We start from the raw sequence: 19,622 nt of genomic DNA on the forward strand, positions 1-19,622 counted from the left end.
CATTTATGTCGGTCTGTATTTGTAGTATATACTGAGGCTTTATGTTGCTGAGCTTGCCTCCCTAACCCCTTCTTGCCAGTCCATTTATGTCCTCATACATTTTAGCCATGTGTTTCATTCAGAATGACAGCTGCAGCCTATTTTCTTTTACTGTGTAGGGCTATACATTCTTTGTACTTAAATGATGCACTATGCTGGAAATGGATATAATTTCTGTTGTTATGTTGCTCCACATTTTCGTAGATATTATCTACTATGGAAGCTTGTAAATGGTCAACCATTAAAATTGGTTTATAAGATTTGCTTACCCATTCTGTGACTTTATATTATAAGTGGAACTCAAAATTAATCTTAAACACTAGCTGCAACAGCATTCAGTACCAATGCAGGCAGTAGAAAAAAAACAAAAACACATATTGTCACTGAGTTCTTATGGGGAAATGAAGATCTGTATACACTAGGACTGGGACTCTTTACATAGTGATTTTGCATTAACGCCTACCACAAACAAATGTTGGCAACCATGATTACTGACAAATCTGGCTATTACTGAAGGAGCATTTTTCTGTGAGGAAAAACTGGAAAACAAGGCAACCATGGCCAAGACTGGTCCATGCATCCATGTTTGCAGAAAATGACTACACGCTGTTTTCTTGAACCACTGGCCATGTGTACTCGTACTTTGATTAAAATTAATGGCTGACTGAAATTTTTGTTTAAAGCTAGGTGGGGTGGAACGGTAATCAGAAGCTGACTTGCTCTTCAAATTATTTGCACATACAGTGGCTTCCCATGGTTGATCTGCTGATGGCATAGCCCTGACAGGTTTGTCATAACAGTATTTCTCTGTCATAGTTTGTAACCTACACTAGCTTGAGTTTAAATGAGCACAGGATGATGAAAAACTGCCATACAAAACTCCATCCAGAATAGAAGTACTGAATCTTTAACTTCACACATCAATATCTGGGCAGGATACTAAGATTAAAGCCATGTTTTCAACCTTCTGCTCAGAGAGATTCAAGATTTAAAATTGAAATATGTTCTTAAAAGCAATAAGAATGTACAGTAACACTGGCTGGCAGACTGAAATTTCAAAAATACTAAATCATTCCTGAGCAGCTGTGAAGGTGTGTCTAAATGCACTTTCTCTCTCTAATACTTTTAAGTGTGTGTATACAATTGTCTTTCAGCTTTGACTCAACTATGCTTTCAAAAGCCAAATAAAATCCCTTGTTAACAGCAGAGTGACAGCCAAAACTTGCTCTGTAATGGAGGGAAAGAAAGAGTTGTTACGTATTCTCGACAGCAGTCTGGCACGGATGCTGAAATGAAAGGGATGTAGGGGGAAGCAAAAGGTCAGGCTCATTAAATGTCAGCAAAGAGCATCTTAATAATTGAATCATTCAGACAAAGAACCACATAATTTAGTTTTTAAGTGTTCTGTGGAACCACTTGCAGTTTAATAATCAATAGAAACTGTAGATATAATTTGAAGAGAGACTGTTGTACAGTACATTAACCTTAAAAGATTTAACATCCAAAAACAATTGCCTTACACACACAATATGTTGTTTGTCAATAAAGACATCAATTTTTGGAGGGAGTCCAGTTCTCTAAATGGGCATGCTGTATCGAAAACCTCTATCAAGAGTCATCACTCTGGACACAGGTATGCAAGTTTTCAGACTGATACTGTAGGTGCAGGCCAAAAACTCCTAGATCAAAATCTTTTGACATACTTGTAAACAGACTTGGGCTATTTCTTCTTTGAACCTCTTCCTTATATAAGATAACCAGTATTCAAGCACCAATAGCACCATAAACAATAGGGAAATGTCCAACTAGAAATGCATAAAAGCTGATGGGGAGATGATGTAATTCCTAAGGGAACCCACAGCTACTCTCACAGCTGAGGGTGAGAAGTTCAGCTGTAGACATCATCACAAAGAGTTCATTAAAGTGCCTGTAATAAAAAAAAATGCTGAACCTCAAGTACGCTTATCCCAAGATGTACAGACAGGTGACAAATTAAAGTAAAAACCAACATGTCTTAGTAAGTGTCTTAGTAAGGTGTTTGGCCACCATGTGACACCACTACAACCTCAGTGTGCCTTGACATTGATTCTACAAGTCTCTGGAATTCTACTGGAGGGAGGAAACACATTCTTCCAAAATATATTTCCTCATGTGGTGTTTTGATGATGGCGGTGGTAGAGAGCTGTTCTCTTGCACCATGTACTGTTCTCTTAGTGTATGCCACGCATGCATTCACCCTCTCATAGAGAATATGGTGAAGGATGACTCATTTGAATATATCACTTTTTTCCACATCTCTGCAGACCAGTGTCTATGGTTTTTGCACTGCTGAACTCTCAAATGTGCATTCATCTTTGCAATGAAGGGTTTATGCAGCCCTTCCCTAAAATCCCTCTATGTAATTGTCGACAGACTGTTCTTGCTGACAGTCTGATCACGTCCTGCACTGACATTCTCAGTCACCTGAAGAGGACTTACTCTTCTATTTTTCCTTATGTATCACACTAATTCATAAGTGCCACAATCATCAAATGTGCACTGTTGACCACAATTTCTGACCCCTTTTACTGATGTCTTTCCCAGGTCTAAATTAAGATGTCACTTAAGTCATAGTTGCCTATTGAAACACTAGACAGCTGAGCAGTCTTTGTGACTGAACTGCCATAAGTGCCCCAACAATGAACCCTTAATTCAAAATCATTATCTTCTCCTCGTTAAGCATTAGTAAAGAATTACCAAGTCACCCTCAGTAAGCCACTACAAATGTTAGAGTGCTCACAAACAAAGACATAAAAATAAAAACTTCTGTTCATTTGTGATGAAAGTGCTATTAATAGAGTATAATGCAAACTTAATCTTCATTAATTAACTCTAAAGAAATACTAAAAAGAAATACTGACACATTAGAATTGTGGCCATTCTGTGCTGTAGAAGAATGAAAAAGGTCTAAAAGAAAATGTTCTTCAGCACAGTGACTGTAGTGAACCCCTTTATGATTTTCATGCCAGAAATCTCATCAGAAGGACCCTTTTCATCTGTCCTGAACAAGCATTCACAAATCACTGCCAACACATTCTGTTGTGTTAGCAGCTCATTCTTCCTCTGTCAATATTTCTTGAAGACTTAAGAGTTTACTGTCACAATCATTTGTCTCTGGATGCTTGTGACCACCTGTCAGAGAAAATCACACTTGGGACCAAACAGGATTTTTTTTAGTGTGTTGGCTCATAAAACAAGCACAACACAAAAGAGAGAGACCATTTGTTATCAATGGCGTACTATAAAGCTAAGAGTCTGACCATCAATCCATCTCCCTGTGTACTTGTCTTTGTAACTAAGTGTGTATCTGAGAGAGGTGTGTGTGTGTGTGTGTGTGTGTGTGAAAGAGGTGCCAATATATGTACCAATATATTGTAATGTCAGCAACACTACAGAGTGGACTTCAGCCAGAAGCAGTGGAGTGGAGTCAGGGGACCAGTGAGAGTTGAACTTTATAATAGAAGAAAGACTGAGATATGTGCACAGCTCCACTGGGAAAATCAACTAAAGGTGCTGGGTGGGGTATTATTTTTAACCACAGTAACTGTGAAGGCTCCAGGGCTGGAAACTACTGAATTGTTAGCAATGAAGTTTCATATGTTATCATGATAACTGTTTGTATGTTATCTGTCATGTTACATACACATGACTATGCAGCAAGCTTAACAAGCCTCCAATATAGGTTGAGGATGGGAGTTGTCCCCATTAGAAGAACAACACATTAAATAGTCTGGTGAACATATAGTGTCCACAAAAGTGGAGGTTTTCAGTTCATGTCAGTGAATCTTTAAAGTCAAATTGTGAAAAAGAACTGACTATACTGAATCACTGAACCAATCAGTAGCTATTAGAAGTGGAACTCACCTCACCTTTGATTAAGAGCACTACTGTCACATCAGTCACGATGTACAGTGCATTACTTCCTTGTTAAAAGCTGCAAAAACACAGCAAAAGCCACGGAAACAGTCACAATCTGATAACTCAATGTTGCTAATAGTTGCTTACTGAGCTATTAACCTTATGAACAGTAGTTGTATAGACCTAGTTCAGCACTGAACTGAGCATAATAACTCGAACCAGCAACAGACTGAAAGAACAGCTGAACTGAAGCTTGTCAGAGTCAGCACTGAAAGTTGCAGTGGTTTCAAAGGTGATGCATTCACTTATGCTGTGCATGCTGAAATACTGTGTATTAACAGTGATGCAGTCTCTTAGCTAAGGAACAAACTACATTATCAGTGACTAGGAAACTGAATGAAAATATACATTAAATATACATATACATTAAAAAAATTCTAAAAATTCATTGTTATTGCCAAAAAAACAAACAATTGACTGATACAGATGGCTGCATTCATTCATATTCAGACACTGAGGGACAACTCTGTCAGTTCGGAGCATTAAAGAATTGACAGCATGCTGGTTTCCCTCTGAAGGCTGGAAAGCATTTACAAATCACTGGTGTGCAAGTGCATTTCAAATGTATCAGTAAGCAGTCTGTGTGGAGAGCAAACAAGGGAAGGCCAAAAAGTAAACCCATTTTTTTGCTAGTATATTCCGTGGAGAAAAATATTCAGTAGTACAGGGAAGTAGATGTCTTCATCCAGGATAATGGGGGCAGCACTGCTGATTATATCCCATGGCATTGCCCGTTCCCCTGAGGCTAACACTGTGCGATTAGTTAGTGAGCTCTGCGACCCATCTTTTACTGTAACATGCAATAGCATATTAAACAATAGTTTCCTACTATAACACTGCAAAGAAGTCACAGTGATAGTAATCAGCTTAATTTCCAAATGACTTGTAATTGCAGTCTACACTATTACAAGTAGAAAATCTCATAGGATCAGCTTAGCTTTACTCTTGAAGTCCCAAAAATATCCTCCACAAATTCCCAGATACTGTAGCCCCTGACAATGCAGTTTATGTGGCTCTAAATACAGCTAAGAGCCCATAAGAGTGGTGGATCAGTGACTGGCTCCACAGACACACTCATGAGAACACAGGGCATCAGCAAAGCTGTGCCTTGGAGGGGACTGAAACCACCATCTGTACTCCAGAGTTTTCAGATCGTGTTAACAATTAAACAATCAAAGCATGGGGTGCAATCAGCTGTAATACAGAAGGGACCAGCAAGAAATCAAATCTATAATAAACCAGGATTTCCATATAAGAATTCTTCTGTCTTTCTTTGCTGCTTCTTCAAGATTTTCTAAGTCTCCCTTTCTCTCTTTACTTTCTCTCTGGCCTGTTGGTTATTCCTGTCAGTGGCAGCCTGAGCCTCACCGGAGCTTGTATCAACTTCTTCCTCTCCCCGGTGTGACATTCATAGCATTACAATTGAGCCATCAATCTGTCAAGCCTTGCCTTACCCCTGCTAAGCCACAAGCAGCAAGAAGCACAGGAGAGAGACAAATTTACCTCTGCTTCTGTTTTGTTTCTCTCTAGTTAGGGCCTAACAACCATGATAAGTCTCAGACATGATGTGAAATAGATAAGCTTTTAGTTGCCAGCTGAGGCAAGCCGTTCAGTTGTCATTTTTCACCCTCATTTCCCTATCCACTGCTGGGTATTTTTTGCTGATGACTGACTTGCTGATCGCTGTTGGCTTCTCATTCTGTTGGATTCTCATTATTTTTTCCCCCACCGCCCCAGCTGCTGCTACCTCTCGTACATATACACAGTCCTCCTCTGCTATTTCTCAAATCTTCTCTCTTTTCTTTCTGTTTGTATTTATTCTCCCCCTCCTCCTACTCCCTCTCTCCACCCCCGTCTCCCCTGGTAATGTCAGACTGAGCTCCTGTAAGGAGGAGATAAAGCCCCCCAGCAGGGCAGGACCACAGCTGTCACCCTCTGACTTCCTGGACAAGCTCATGGGGAGAACGTCAGGATATGATGCTCGCATCAGGCCCAACTTCAAAGGTACAGTACATGCCAAGGCTGACCATCACAGTAGCCTGCAAGAAAATCCAGCGGAAAGCACAAGCACTAGAAAACAAAGCAAAGACCAGTGGATCTGTGCTGTGAAAGCTAAACAGCTGGCCATTCTCATGTGTATGTGCTGAATGTTCTGTTCTGTTAGAAACTATAGCATGATTCTGAGGTTTCCAGTCCTCCACATATATATTGCATCAGCTTATCCTCGTTTTCACCCTGTTCGGTTTCAAACTGTACTGCTAGTTTAACATTCAATTAAGACTTTGTAGTGACAGCCAGCCATTTGTTGTCTTGATATTAACTTAATTTATGGACAGAATATTGTCTCCTAAAAATGACATTTACATACTATTAAATTGTTATGTTACGTTATGGAGGAAAAAAAATTGCTGCCAGGATTTTGCTGTCTCATTTTTTCCCCAACACAGGAAGTGCAAAATTTTTGTACCACATGCAAGTCATAGGGAGGTGGTCAAGGTTGATGGTGTGTACAAAGCACAGGAGTTTTACCACCAGAGACCAGATTCCTTATCCTGAGTCTGGTTTGTTTTAGGAAGATATATATATATATATATATATTTTAGCCTACATTGGTGCCAGTTGGTCCCATTAAAAGTATGCTGGATTAGCTATTATGAGCTCCTGTTTACAGACAAACAAACAAAACAAACAAACAAAAACACATGACGCAGACATGATGATTCTACAGATCAGAGATAATGTCCTCACAAAGTTTACTAAAGTCATACTAAATATATACTTATTTGCAAATAATTTTGCAAAAACATTTCTTCATCATATTGATAAACATAATTCAGGGGGCAATTCAGGTGTTAGTGATTCAGCAAAGTAGCAGCATACAGTATAAACAGAATTTGGTGACACTGTTACACACTGATGATTTTCTGTGCCAAAATGTTGGCAGACACATCTGTGACCTTCCTTGTTCTTGGTTTTAACAATGCCAACATTATCTATTTTCTCCCCCAAAATAATTCATAAATCCTTTTTAGTTTCAGAAGATGATATTTTCAAGCTGTAAATATACTTAAAGTGATAAGCTGGAAAAAAAACCCCACATACTTTCTCCAAGTATCTTTAATTAAAAAGCAGACTCCTAAGCAGCAGTACTGGAGCTAGTATGACTTGCACTGCAGCAGCATTTTGAGAATTGAGTCAGAGAGAAACTGTTGTAAATTTTGAGAAGCCTCAGGAGATATACATTATAATTGGTATGTTTAATGTGGACAGCAGTGTGATCTCATAAATTCTATCTGAAGTGAAAGATTCACGCTGTTTTTTCTTCCCTCAGGTCCACCTGTGAATGTCACCTGTAACATTTTCATCAACAGCTTTGGGTCCATCACAGAAACAACAATGGTAAGAACAACATAGTGATTGCAATGTTGCAAATGTGTTTTCTTAAAAACAGCATTATTCTGTTTAAAAATTCCATTGTAATTCCTTTGTTTCTAGATATGATTATGGATTTTGGTTTCTGCACTTTTTGTTCTCGCCCATGATTTATACAAAAATCTTGAAGAACTCCATCCTCTTTCTTTCCTACCAACTTCTTTGCTAATCCACTCAGTGCTGAAGCCATCCCCTTATTTCTGTGTTTCCTGGAGCATAACAGTGCAACCTTCAGAGACCAGTGGGTCACTGACATACTGATAATGAACTGTCCACTCTGCAATTAAAATGAAAAATTGAGAAAATGAATGAAAAGGGAGAGGGGAGAGAGGACGAAGGGTTCAGGGGAAAATGGCTGCCCTCAAGTCTGCACTTACAGTGGTATAACTGCTGGGTCAGCACAATACAGCAGTGAACTGTTTAAGGGTGTTCAAGGGAGGCCCAAAAAGCCAGATCTCCGGGTCAGGTTAGCCCTGAGAACAACAGCACTAATGATGTCATTGTATGCACTGGTGAAGCATGATTTTTATTCTGATAAATGAAGTGAGCAAGTGAGGAAAGCAACAATCTACAGTGCCCAAAGTTGAATTCTGAATTAATTGCACAGATTAGAATTCTAATTTAATTACTCATGTTTGGTGGCTGCAGGCAGGAGTGATTGTGTTCATTACTTGTCCTCAGCCTGTGTTCTATTGCCAGTCCTCTGTTCACCAGCAGCACATGGCTGCAGTGGTTGAACAAACAATACAACATCTTATTCTGTCAGTTATTTAGTAAAATCTGACTATTATGTTCAAGCAGGGATTTCTCGAGAATGATGAATTATCTGATATTGCTAAAGTCACATTACAATAATCTGTAAAAACTATAGGGCTTTTCTACTAACAATCAACAATTTGGCTGTTTCTAAGACCAAGTGTTCACAGCATCCACATCATGATGCTGTTCAGCTGCAATCTCCCAACAGTGGACATGAGTGCGTATATGTACTTATTACTGGAAACATTCACATAGTCTGTTTTCTGGAATGGGGGATTATATCCTTGCATATAAAATAAGCTGTTATGTAGCTAAAATAAATCTAAAATCTAAAATTTAAAGTGATATTACACCCTAATATGGTGAACCATATAAGTTTCATCCTAGTTTCATCTTTCATTGCGTACAATGAATTCTTATCTGTTAGAATGGATTCCAGTAGTGACCAGTATCAGACCATTCCCAGAAACTTCTCAAATCACTACAGCAGAATGACCCACTTCTACGCTCTCCATCTGTACCACAAACTTCACTGATGATATATTTTCCATTAACCATCCTGAGTTCTTCCACAGGACTACAGGCTCAATGTATTTCTACGGCAAAAATGGAATGACCCTCGTCTGGCATACAGCGAATACCCAGATGACTCCCTTGATCTGGATCCATCCATGTTGGACTCTATCTGGAAACCTGATTTATTCTTTGCAAACGAGAAAGGAGCCAATTTCCACGAGGTCACCACTGATAACAAGCTGTTACGGATTTTCCAAGATGGCAGTGTTCTGTATAGCATCAGGTAATTAAAGATAACTTTCCCAAAAATGTAAAGATTGGAGCGAATGATTACTGTCTTATTACTGACATAATGACATAAGCAATGCAATTTTACTACATCTTTGAATATGACTACACTTTAAAAGATTAACATGGATTAAGTGACTCTAGTGTACATAAAAACAGTTTGTGTGATTGTCAAGAGGTTCATTTGGGTACACATCTGCCAAATAAAGTGAAGAAAATAGCTCAAGAGTGTGACTCAGTCTGACCCAAAGTCCAAGCAGGCAGATGGCAAACAAATCCCACTCAAACATGACCTTTTGACCACAAGTGCAGCAGATTGCTGAATTGCCAATCACCCACCCCCTACTGCACCTCTCCACCTACTTAGGTGCACTGCAGGTTACCAAAATATTAAGAGGGTGCAGGCATGGGGGGAAAAAGCATGGAAATGTCAAGTAGCAAATTTGCAACAGTCTTTGAAGTCTGTTTGTTGAAGGACACCCTACATTGGACGAGAAATTTGCAGATGGCCTAGGAAACAACTTTAAAGCGAGTCATCTTGCAAATAAGTGGACCAAAAAAAAAAAAAAAGTAAATAAATGTACAAGTGGCAGAAAGGTGCGCAAAAACGTAGTTGTTTGCATTTGTAATGCACATTTCAGGGATGAAATAAGTGCAACAGTTTTTTTCTAACTGGTCAGTTTGCTAAAAAAACAACAACAACAACAACAACAAAAACACAGTAATTTTATCCCTCTATGGAAGCCTTTTCTTAGGTGCTTCTCTGTAAAATAGTATATTGTTAAAAAAAGAGTTGCTCCAATACACGATAAAGAAAATATTTAGAGTTGTTAGTATTGCAAAGATAATCACCACCTCATTCCACTGATTTATTGCATTCTCTAGATTTCCTTTCTAACTAGTTTGGTAATTATGGATCAAACATCATTCTGTGCTTTAAATACATGACACAATTTGGGCAATGTTAGGGGAGTCAATCACCAGGATGTCTGTAGTTGGTTCTTCAGGTGGTGAGAAACATATTGTGTCATCATAACACAGCGGCAAATGGATGCCTGTGTGTATACTGCTGGCGGCTCTTGTCTCGCCTCTGGGCGATGCATTACAGCAGGTAATTACACAGCTTTCCTCCAGACAGACTCCCAAATAGCTCTCTCCCTCTCTCTCTTCTCTGAGGATTCTTGAAGGCGTAATGCATCTACACCACAACAAATAAAAGTAAAGATGCCTACACCAATTACTTTGCCATTACTGTGGTGCAACGAGTAATCAAATGGTAGTAACTCTATATATTTTCTCCAATCTGCTGTTTTTAAAGGGAAATTTGTGTATAATTACACAGACTACTGTTTTGTAATTGGCAAAGGAAGGCAGTTTGGCACTGATTTATTTGACTGTTAACCTATCATTTTTCCTTGTGTTTAGTGTCTTTTCCTAGAGCCCTTTTGTGCCTTTTACACTCCCTATGGCTCCTTTTCTCTCTTCCAATCTGTCTATCTCAGGCTGACTCTTACCCTGTCCTGCCCTATGGACTTGAAGAATTTCCCAATGGACATTCAGACCTGTACCATGCAGCTTGAAAGCTGTGAGTCTTCTCTTCTTCTGCTTCCTTTTGTTCTTGATTTCCTGTTTTTATCTCTTCCTATCTCCCTCTTTTCTACCTTGTGCCTGGCTTGTAAAGTGTCTAACCTTGCTCCAAGAAATCATACCATCATACCAATAATTTGTGTCATTATCTGAATTATATTCACAATGTCCATGTGGAAAAAGGTTCTCCTGTTTTTTCTAATTGCGAACCGTTTTTTTCATAGTTATTTATCAATGATATTTCTAATGTGACTGCTACCATCAAGCTAGTCAGTCATTGATGTATTGTGGTGTGTGGTGGTGTAGCAATAGTAAAGTGTGGTGGGGCTTAGCAAATGAGTAGCTGTTTACCACTTTTAGTGGTTCACACTTTCTGTATCTATTGAAAGTGGAGAGTGCAAGAAATGTACAAAATGAATTTCAAACCTTTTAAAACATTATTACAGTGATAAAACGTAGGGTAGGAATAATACTTCCCCCCCACCCCCACCCCCAATCTTCCCTTGCCTTCAGCAGAGATAGTATCTGCCCTCATGAAACCAATTTCCAGGATATAAATAATGAAACTTTAATTTTGTGTCCTTTTATTATATGTGACCCACCCCCTGTGCCTAGAGGTGACCTAATTTTCCCTTCATAGGGACAAAAGGATTTAAGTCTAGCAAAAGGGGGAACTGACAGAGCCCTCATACCATGAAGTCAGTGCACCTTTTCAGAAGCATTTCTCAGAAACAAATAAGTCAAGCTGAATGCTGGTATCATTGCCTATGTCCTTATCTGATTCAATAAGAACAAGAGGTATCATTTTAAATGGAACTAGTTATTCCCTTTCTGTACAGGAGGCAGCATGATTTATTTCTGCGAATTAACACAGGGACAAACAGATAAAAAAAAAAAAAAAAAACAATAAATAGTGGGGATGTATGCCAGCCAGCATAAAAACAAAAATATAAAAACATTTTACTCTTTCAGGAGCATGAGGAGAGGAGACTTTCAGGCAAACAGATGTCTGCTTAAGGCAGGTGTGTGTGTGTGTGTGTGTGTGTGTATGTTTGGGTAAATGTATTGCATTGCGCTGCCACATAATCATTTCTGATTAAAGGCCTGGTGAGGACACTTGGCCCTGTGTTGACAAGTGCTGGTACACCACCCAAGGGTGTGATCACCTTGGCTAGAGCTCCATGTTAAGAGGACATTATAGGTTTTACTACCACTGCTGCAGCTGTGGCAATACCATCTGTTCAACATGAGAAAGAGATGGAGAGAGAGGGAGAGAGGCGGGTGAAGAAAAAGAGGAGAGTTATCTTTGGGGTTTGAGAGCACCAAGGCCAATCTTCTTTTATGGCCTTTCATGCCACAGGCTTATATAGATATATAAATAGATTCTGCCTTATTCTGACACATCAAAGCCCCATATATGCAGCTTATACCACTTTGCTTTGCCTTGAGCCATTAGTGTCCACTAACCTCAAATCCACTGTGTAACTTACACTTACAAGTGAAAAGTAAGATCTGAAACATAACCATAGCTACATTAAGATGGTGGTTTTCATTAGGTGAACTGCTATATTTTACATGAAAAAGGAGATGGCATGTGACTAACAGTCATTACTCCACCTTGCTGTGATATTCCAGACATTCCGTCTCATGAATTTCATTTTTATTGCACCTTGAACACTATATCAATTATGTTTTGACGCCTCTTAGCTGTAGCTGGTGGAAGAAAGGGAGACCATTTCATTATCTTAGCATTGGTATTCCCCTTGCTTGTTACAGCAGGATGTGTGAAAGACAGTGAATTCTCCCCATGAACAAGATAAGTGTGTTTGAGTAGTGTTGTTTTTCCGGGCGTGTGGTACAGGATGGGGTATAACATTTTGAATAATTGATGTCTTTGTAACTCAGGCCCTAAAGGGTCCCAGTGGACATCAGTATTATTCAGATGTGCGAGGAATTCTACGTCGTTGTTGCATGCGGCATACATTTTTAATATACCTATAATCAGGCAGCTGTGAGGAGTGCAACCCTTAAGAGGATCATGCAAATTAACGTGTGTGTGTGTGTGTTTCAAGTGGGTACGTAAAATAATTATCGACCTATCCTGAGTGGTCACTTCTAAATGCTCCAATGATTATATATTCACTTGCAAACACAATTGAAGGTATGTATTCCATTATGTTACACATTTTCATTGGTGCAGCCACATGCAGTAAATTGACAAGATTATACACTTATCAGCTGATGTGAGTGAATACACCCAGTATCTCCTCTGCACTAAGCAGATATGCCCCTCATGTCCCCCTCATTCTGTAACCTTCAAGCAACCACGACAACACAAATGTAACTGTGGTGTGTGACCTTTACTGTGACAAACGTGATGGCAGAGAGTAGCTGGTCGCTGGACAGATGGGCACAGGGACATTACATCACCCACTGTCTTCCAAGTGTCATTCTCTTGCTCTCGAAGTCTCATTAGCCAAGGTTTCTCATGTTTCTGAGACGCAGATTTTATTCCATAGAAACAAGATCCCGGTGAAAAATGAGGTTAAGGAGGAGGAAGGGGAGGAGGATCACAGCAATAGTGATAATAAGGATATGAATTTTTAACAGCTAGTGGAGCACATTACTTGACTTTCAGCAATGTATCGAAATCTAAACAGCAGTGCCTTTGTTACGCTTGTACTGAATACAAAGCAAAAGGGAATATGTCATATCCCATCTCACTATTTCTCCCTTATTAAGATGTCTTCTCTCTCCTCTTTATCTCCTCTGTTCTCTTTTCACAGTTGGTTACACCATGAATGACTTGATCTTTGAGTGGCTGTCTGAGAACCCTGTTCAAGTGGCTGATGATCTCACCCTCCCACAGTTTGTGCTAAAAGAGGAAAAGGATTTGGGCTACTGCACTAAGCATTATAACACAGGTACATTATGAATTCCATTTAAAGTGTTGAAAAACCAGGGACCTCAGGCTAAAATCACAAATTGTAATTGAGTGCTTCAACTGATTTATTCTCCAGGAAAGGTATGTAAAATGTGTAAGGCGTAAGGCAGAAATTCAGCTGACTGACAAGAAGTTCATTCTTACTGGGACCAAACTTTCACTTCTGCACATATTTATCAATTATATTCATCTTACATCTAATCCTACTATTCCTCCAGTGTAATTTTAAAAAAAAACACAACTACAATGCCTGTGCTGTCATGTACCTTCAGGTAAATTCACCTGTATTGAGGTGAAGTTTCATCTGGAACGTCAAATGGGCTACTATCTGATCCAGATGTACATCCCTTCCCTCCTCATTGTCATCCTCTCGTGGGTCTCTTTCTGGATAAACATGGATGCCGCACCTGCCAGAGTGGGCCTGGGCATCACCACTGTACTGACAATGACCACACAGAGCTCTGGCTCCAGAGCCTCACTGCCCAAGGTGAGTCTAGAGACTCCTGTTTGTACATAGTGGATGGTTGATTCTTTGCTGCAGGGGGACTCTTTACTGAACAAGGTGGTCCAGGGGATGAATTACCACAATTCTGAGTCCATGTATTTATTTATTTATTTTTTTCATTTTTGTGAGATATTTACACAGTTACACAGAAAATTGAATATCTGTCTTGCTTGTGTCTGAAAATCAGTGGTGCACAAAAAAGTTCTCTTCTACTAAGCTTAAAATATTTGTTGCAGAAGCCAATAAGCACATTTTGTAACTGTAATCATTTGCTCTCCTTACTACAAGGAACAAGTATATTTGAAAGAAAACAGCATCACACAATGCTAGCAGCTCAACAAAAAGGTCAGTGACTAAATGAAAAAAATATAATAAATGTAGTATGGCCTGAGTTTGAAACTTGACTATTCTGACATTTTGCTGACATATCCTCCAAAAAGTGATACATGATTTAGAAATACCATTTCCCTTTGTACCTGACATTTCTTGACACACTGACGAGGTCAAAACAAATGCTTCACAAAACAAGTGAAGATGCAAGTGATAGATGCACAATGGATTTTTGTTTGGTTGTATCCTCCAAAGTTGGGTTAAAGAGGGATTTTTGGGGGGGGTGGAATGGAATGATCTGTTAAAGGGTATTTTGTTATGAAATGCTGACTTTGCATGAGGCAGGTCCTGATTCAGAACAAGGCCAGAGACTAATTAGGGAGAATGCAATACAAGGGGCAAGGTGAGGTGAGGACACTGGGCTCCATGTGAAAGACATGCAGGGCAAATTTACTGTGCAAAGGAGGGCACACTGTACCTGGGGAAAAATACACAGGAAGAGGGGAGAGACATATCAACTATCACAATACCAAATACTTGTTTCTGACTGGCCAGCAGGTGTCTGTTAAAATGTGTTTTACAATACCTTGATGAGGTCCAGCACTCCTAAATCACCATACAAAGTATATTAGATTGTGGGTAACAATAGCAACAGTACCTCTGCCTCATGCCAAGTTAGCATTTGACTCTCATTGGTGCTTGTGGATTTTGACTGCATGTTTACCCTGGGGAGGATTTTTAAAAACTTTTTACACACCTTTACACCTGGGAGCTGACCAGTACACTCACAGACTGTGTCTGAAACCAATCCCTTTGTTCACTCATTCACTGCTACTTATAATAATGGAAACAAAACAGTGAGTATTAAGTTTAGATTTTGCTCATCATCATTTTTGCATCATCACTGACTGTTTTTTGCATCGATAAAATGCAGTGCACTGCATTCTGGGATTGCTAGCAGAATGTAGCATAAATGCCATGGACACTTTCCCCACCCAGATGTGTCCTGTTTGTCTAGGGGTTGAACTTGAGAGCTTCCAGTCACAAACCTGCTTCTTTGGTGGCTTATACCTCTAAGCCAATTCTTCCCAAAGCTTTTGGCTTTTGATACATTAGTACAGTACCTGTAGTCCTTATATGAAAAACATTGAATGATTGTTTTTAACTCTACTTCGATTTTTGGTATCTAAGTTATTGTGTGGTTGATATTAAGATTGTTAGAAGGCCTACTCAGTAGGTGTTAAATGGTTTTAACACAGTGACAAAGACAAAGATGTGTGACACCTGGAGTATGAGACCGATGCAGTGCAATGTAAGTGTTGATTAAAACATGGATGAGGTGTTTCCAGTGTCTACAGGAGGTAACGGTTTGTACCCAAATTATGTGTCATTTCCTGTTTTTTTTTTCTTTGTATGTATCCGTAACAGTCAGCAAACTGCTGCTCAATTGAGTGAAGTTTCCACACTATGCTTGCTCAGTGTGCATTGCTAATTTGTTGTGACATATGTTCTCTCATGAACAACACTGCCAGGGCTCTCCCCAAGTCTTAGCCGTGACCTGTCTCATGGCTATGTGTCAGCTGCCCACATCCCACTGACTCATTGTAATTCTAGGCCATCCCAAAGAGATTTGTCATTACATGCCAGAGCTGAGGAATGGGTGGATTGTGAACAACCCACAGATTATCCATCAGCCTCATTGATAGGCTATTGATGACTCTGTGACCTTGCCTGTTCCCAGGTGTCCTATGTGAAGGCCATTGACATTTGGATGGCAGTGTGTCTTCTGTTTGTGTTCGCTGCCCTGCTCGAGTACGCAGCAGTTAACTTCGTCTCGAGGCAACATAAGGAGTTCATCAGGCTGAGGAAAAAGCAGCGGCAGCAAAGAATAGTAAGTGTAAATCACACACACACACAGGCTAAAGCATGCTTCAACAAGGAAAAATATGCACACACACGCTGACGCACTGTGCCACACATTGTAGTGGATTCTAAAAAAAATAAGAAGCACACACACAGACATACACCCCAGTCCTTGTCAGGCCCTATAACATTGACTTATGCCTCTTGTTATTGTGGGACACAGTATATTCAGGAACTGACAACATCAACACGCTACAGCTGGCTGTCATATTACATGAGGAGGATCTGCTTATTTCAGTTCAGCTTGTTTCCATGGTGACCACTGACCTGTAAAGAGACTTTATGATCCTTACCCTCTGTCAGTGCATTTGACACAGAGCAATAGCCTTTCTACAGACCCCCCTGGGAATGGGACACCCCAACCCTGTATTTATACTGCAGCTAACCTGTTTGACATATTTCTGTATTCCAACCTGCTGTGAGCAGTGTGACAGTCTCCTGTATTTTCATTATCATTTTACAGGTCCCCTTTAATACAATTTCTCCGTAATATGTTCTAATAAGGCATGCTTACAGCAGTGGTTTGAAAGTCTGGAAAATATAGTTATTTGCCAAAAATTAGTGAAGAAAATCAACATCACTCTCATACCCTAAAGCCAGCAGCTGGTTTACTTAGCATTAAGACTGGGAAAAGAGGCGAAATCTAGTGTGTCCTGGTCCAAAAGTAAAAGTAAATCCACCCACCGGCACCGCTGAGACTTACTAAACAAACTAACATGCGATATCTCATTTATTTAATCTACTCAAAAAAGTAAAAAGAACCAGGCCAGCTAAACTAACCAAATGCTGGCTGTAGCCTCATATTTAATGGACAGTGAGGTTTTTTTATAGACTCAGTGATCAAAGAGAGGCAGACTATCCCAGCCAAAATCCACTAATTAAAAAATTATTAACATTTACAACTCAAGAATTCATGGATTAGTGTACTGTAAGAATTTTATAAATTACTTACTAACATTTATAACCGCAGACCTGTTTTCTTATTTCAAAGTGACAAAGCAATTACCTAATATTTATGACTTGCTCATTTTCCAATAAGCCATTAAACCTGCAGTTATTAAGTAAATGTTAGTGAGACATTAATTAGGGGTCATGGGTTTTCATTTTCTAATACACAATAAAGTCTGAGGCTATAAACATTATGAAGTTGCTATTAAATGGATGTCCAGATGTCTAGGTTGTCTCTGCAGAAGACAAATTGTCAGTGTCCACTGGCAGCATCTTCCTGAAGCTGACTAAAAAGTACATTGTAATTAATACTGGAAGAGGAAGAACATCAGTCAGTTTGTTTTGATTGATTCATTAACATCAATGAAGTCATTGGTTTGTTTTATTAATAAGTAGTAACTTTGTCTTTTGTATCATCCAAACATACAATATAGTAGCTAAATTGTTGAATATATCTTGAATGAAGACTATCAAGGCAAACAGCTTGTAGGTTGACAAATAAAAGCATTTACCAAGAGGTGTAAGACCTTTCTTTGACAAAGAGAGGTTACTCTCAAGAGAAACAGATGAGATGTCTTGAAAATCCCATTAAACAGTTCACAGACTGGGCAGCCTCCCAGACTCGTGGCAAAGTTCCCTGTAAAGGCAGAGGATCCAGCAGATTTACTGGGCAGTCTGCCCTCCTGCATCGATGCAGGAGAAAGAAAATGATGGTGTGTAGAGGAAAGGACTTCCCCTGTCCACATCAGCTGCACAATTACTCCCACTGAGGAGTTTGAGGTCGCAAACTATCAATCTGAGAGGTATTGACGCATGACCCGATGGTGTTGCACTAGAAAGAAGCTGGGAATCTGATGGAGTGTACAAATCCCAGACTGACCAGGCTTAATCAATGCACTTTTCCAGCCTTGTGTTTGGCTTAGAAAACACACCACAGATGTCAGACAACTACAATAAGTACTGTACAGTATATCCACACATCCTTCAAAACTACAAAAATAAATAAATAAATGGATCTTTAATTCCATTTATAGTCTTTACAGAAATAACTTGAACAGGCTCCTTGAGGATTCTTTCTTCGTCTTCAAAGCCAGTTCTCTAAACTAACAGCTGCAGATAATGTCCTGTATTATCACACTCACTCTTCCTCTTTAATTAAAAGCGGAGAACGTCTGCTTGAGTTTGTTGTTCGGATTTGAAGTTTGCATCTTTAATCACTTTATTTTTGGCATGGCACAGGTTGTGTTTTTTTTGTTTTTTTTTTTGTATTTTGTATTTAAATGAATCAGAGGGAATTCTTGTTCCCCCAAGTGTCCAAAACAAATTATACATTCAACACTAATGACTTTCTCTTACAAGAGCTTTCATACTTCTTGTTTTACATCAAAAACTAACTATTATTTCAATTTGTCTACCTTCCTTTTCAATGGAGGGGTTTGCCAGTCAGCCTGGGAGTGTTGAGTCGTTGCGAAAAGCGAATGACATCCCTGCTAACAGCACAACCTACAGGAGTCTGAATCAGCACTGCAGCGCCTGTGCCAGGGTAAAAAAAAATAAATAAAAAATTGACCCCTGTGTCGACCCTGACCTTCAGACCCAATTTTTGTCCGTGGCTCCAGTCTCCCGAATTGATTGTGTTGTGCAACTTTCACCTCAAACTTGAATTTATCCTGGCATCTCTCCCGCAACCAAACCTGCTTTATGCTGAGCTCACCCCAGTCACTCTGACCCTCTGTTTCAGACATTCTGACCCTTTATACCAACATTACTAACCTGGAATTCTTTCCCTTTGTCTTTCCCAGTGGTGTCACATGTTTTTAAGGCTAATTTAAATTGAACATAAATGTTCTTCCTCTTTTTCCTCTCCTTGTCCTGAAACTCTGCTAGAATGTTGGCATTGACTATGGACACAGAAATTGTGTTGTTTGTATTTTAAAATCATCTAGTTGCCTAATTTAAAGAAATAGATCTATATTTTTTGGAAACAGGTTAATTTGCTTTCTTGACTTGTATGGTACACATGAACCCAGTAGGCAGTAGCTGGTAGCTTAGCTTAGCCATCATCTAAGAGACTCACCAATTAACAGGTTATGTATTTCATTTGCATGATCCATTCAAAAACCAAAGTGTAACCTCAGGACAGAGCAAGGCAAGTGGTTCCCAGTCTTTATTCTAAGCTAACTAGCTGCTGTCTGTGGCCTTTGATTTACCAGATGGACATGTGACTGGTATCAATCCTCTAAGCAACAAGAAAGCAAATAAGCCTGTTTCCCAAAATGTCTTTACAATTTGTATATTTGCATCATTTACACTTAAAAAAGGATCATCACTGATCACTTACTAAAAGACAACCATTTCCATGGCACAGACTACAATGTGATAATTGGGGTTAGT

At 39.4% G+C, this 19,622-nt stretch overlaps 1 protein-coding gene across 1 annotated transcript; it reads left to right on the plus strand.

Moving 5' to 3' along the window:
• Positions 1–5,869: 5,869 nt before the first annotated feature.
• Positions 5,870–18,771, plus strand: LOC108879911 (glycine receptor subunit alpha-4; the record flags this gene model as incomplete). Its single annotated transcript, XM_018671358.1, has 8 exons — positions 5,870–6,000; positions 7,328–7,395; positions 8,763–8,986; positions 10,494–10,576; positions 13,365–13,502; positions 13,795–14,009; positions 16,099–16,248; positions 18,661–18,771. Coding segments are annotated over 8 exons (1,120 nt in total), but the record flags the coding sequence as incomplete, so codon positions are not given.
• Positions 18,772–19,622: the final 851 nt, after the last annotated feature.

The sequence above is a fragment of the Lates calcarifer genome, unplaced genomic scaffold, assembly GCF_001640805.2.
Source record: "Lates calcarifer isolate ASB-BC8 unplaced genomic scaffold, TLL_Latcal_v3 _unitig_784_quiver_1253, whole genome shotgun sequence".
Lineage (NCBI taxonomy): Eukaryota > Metazoa > Chordata > Actinopteri > Centropomidae > Lates > Lates calcarifer.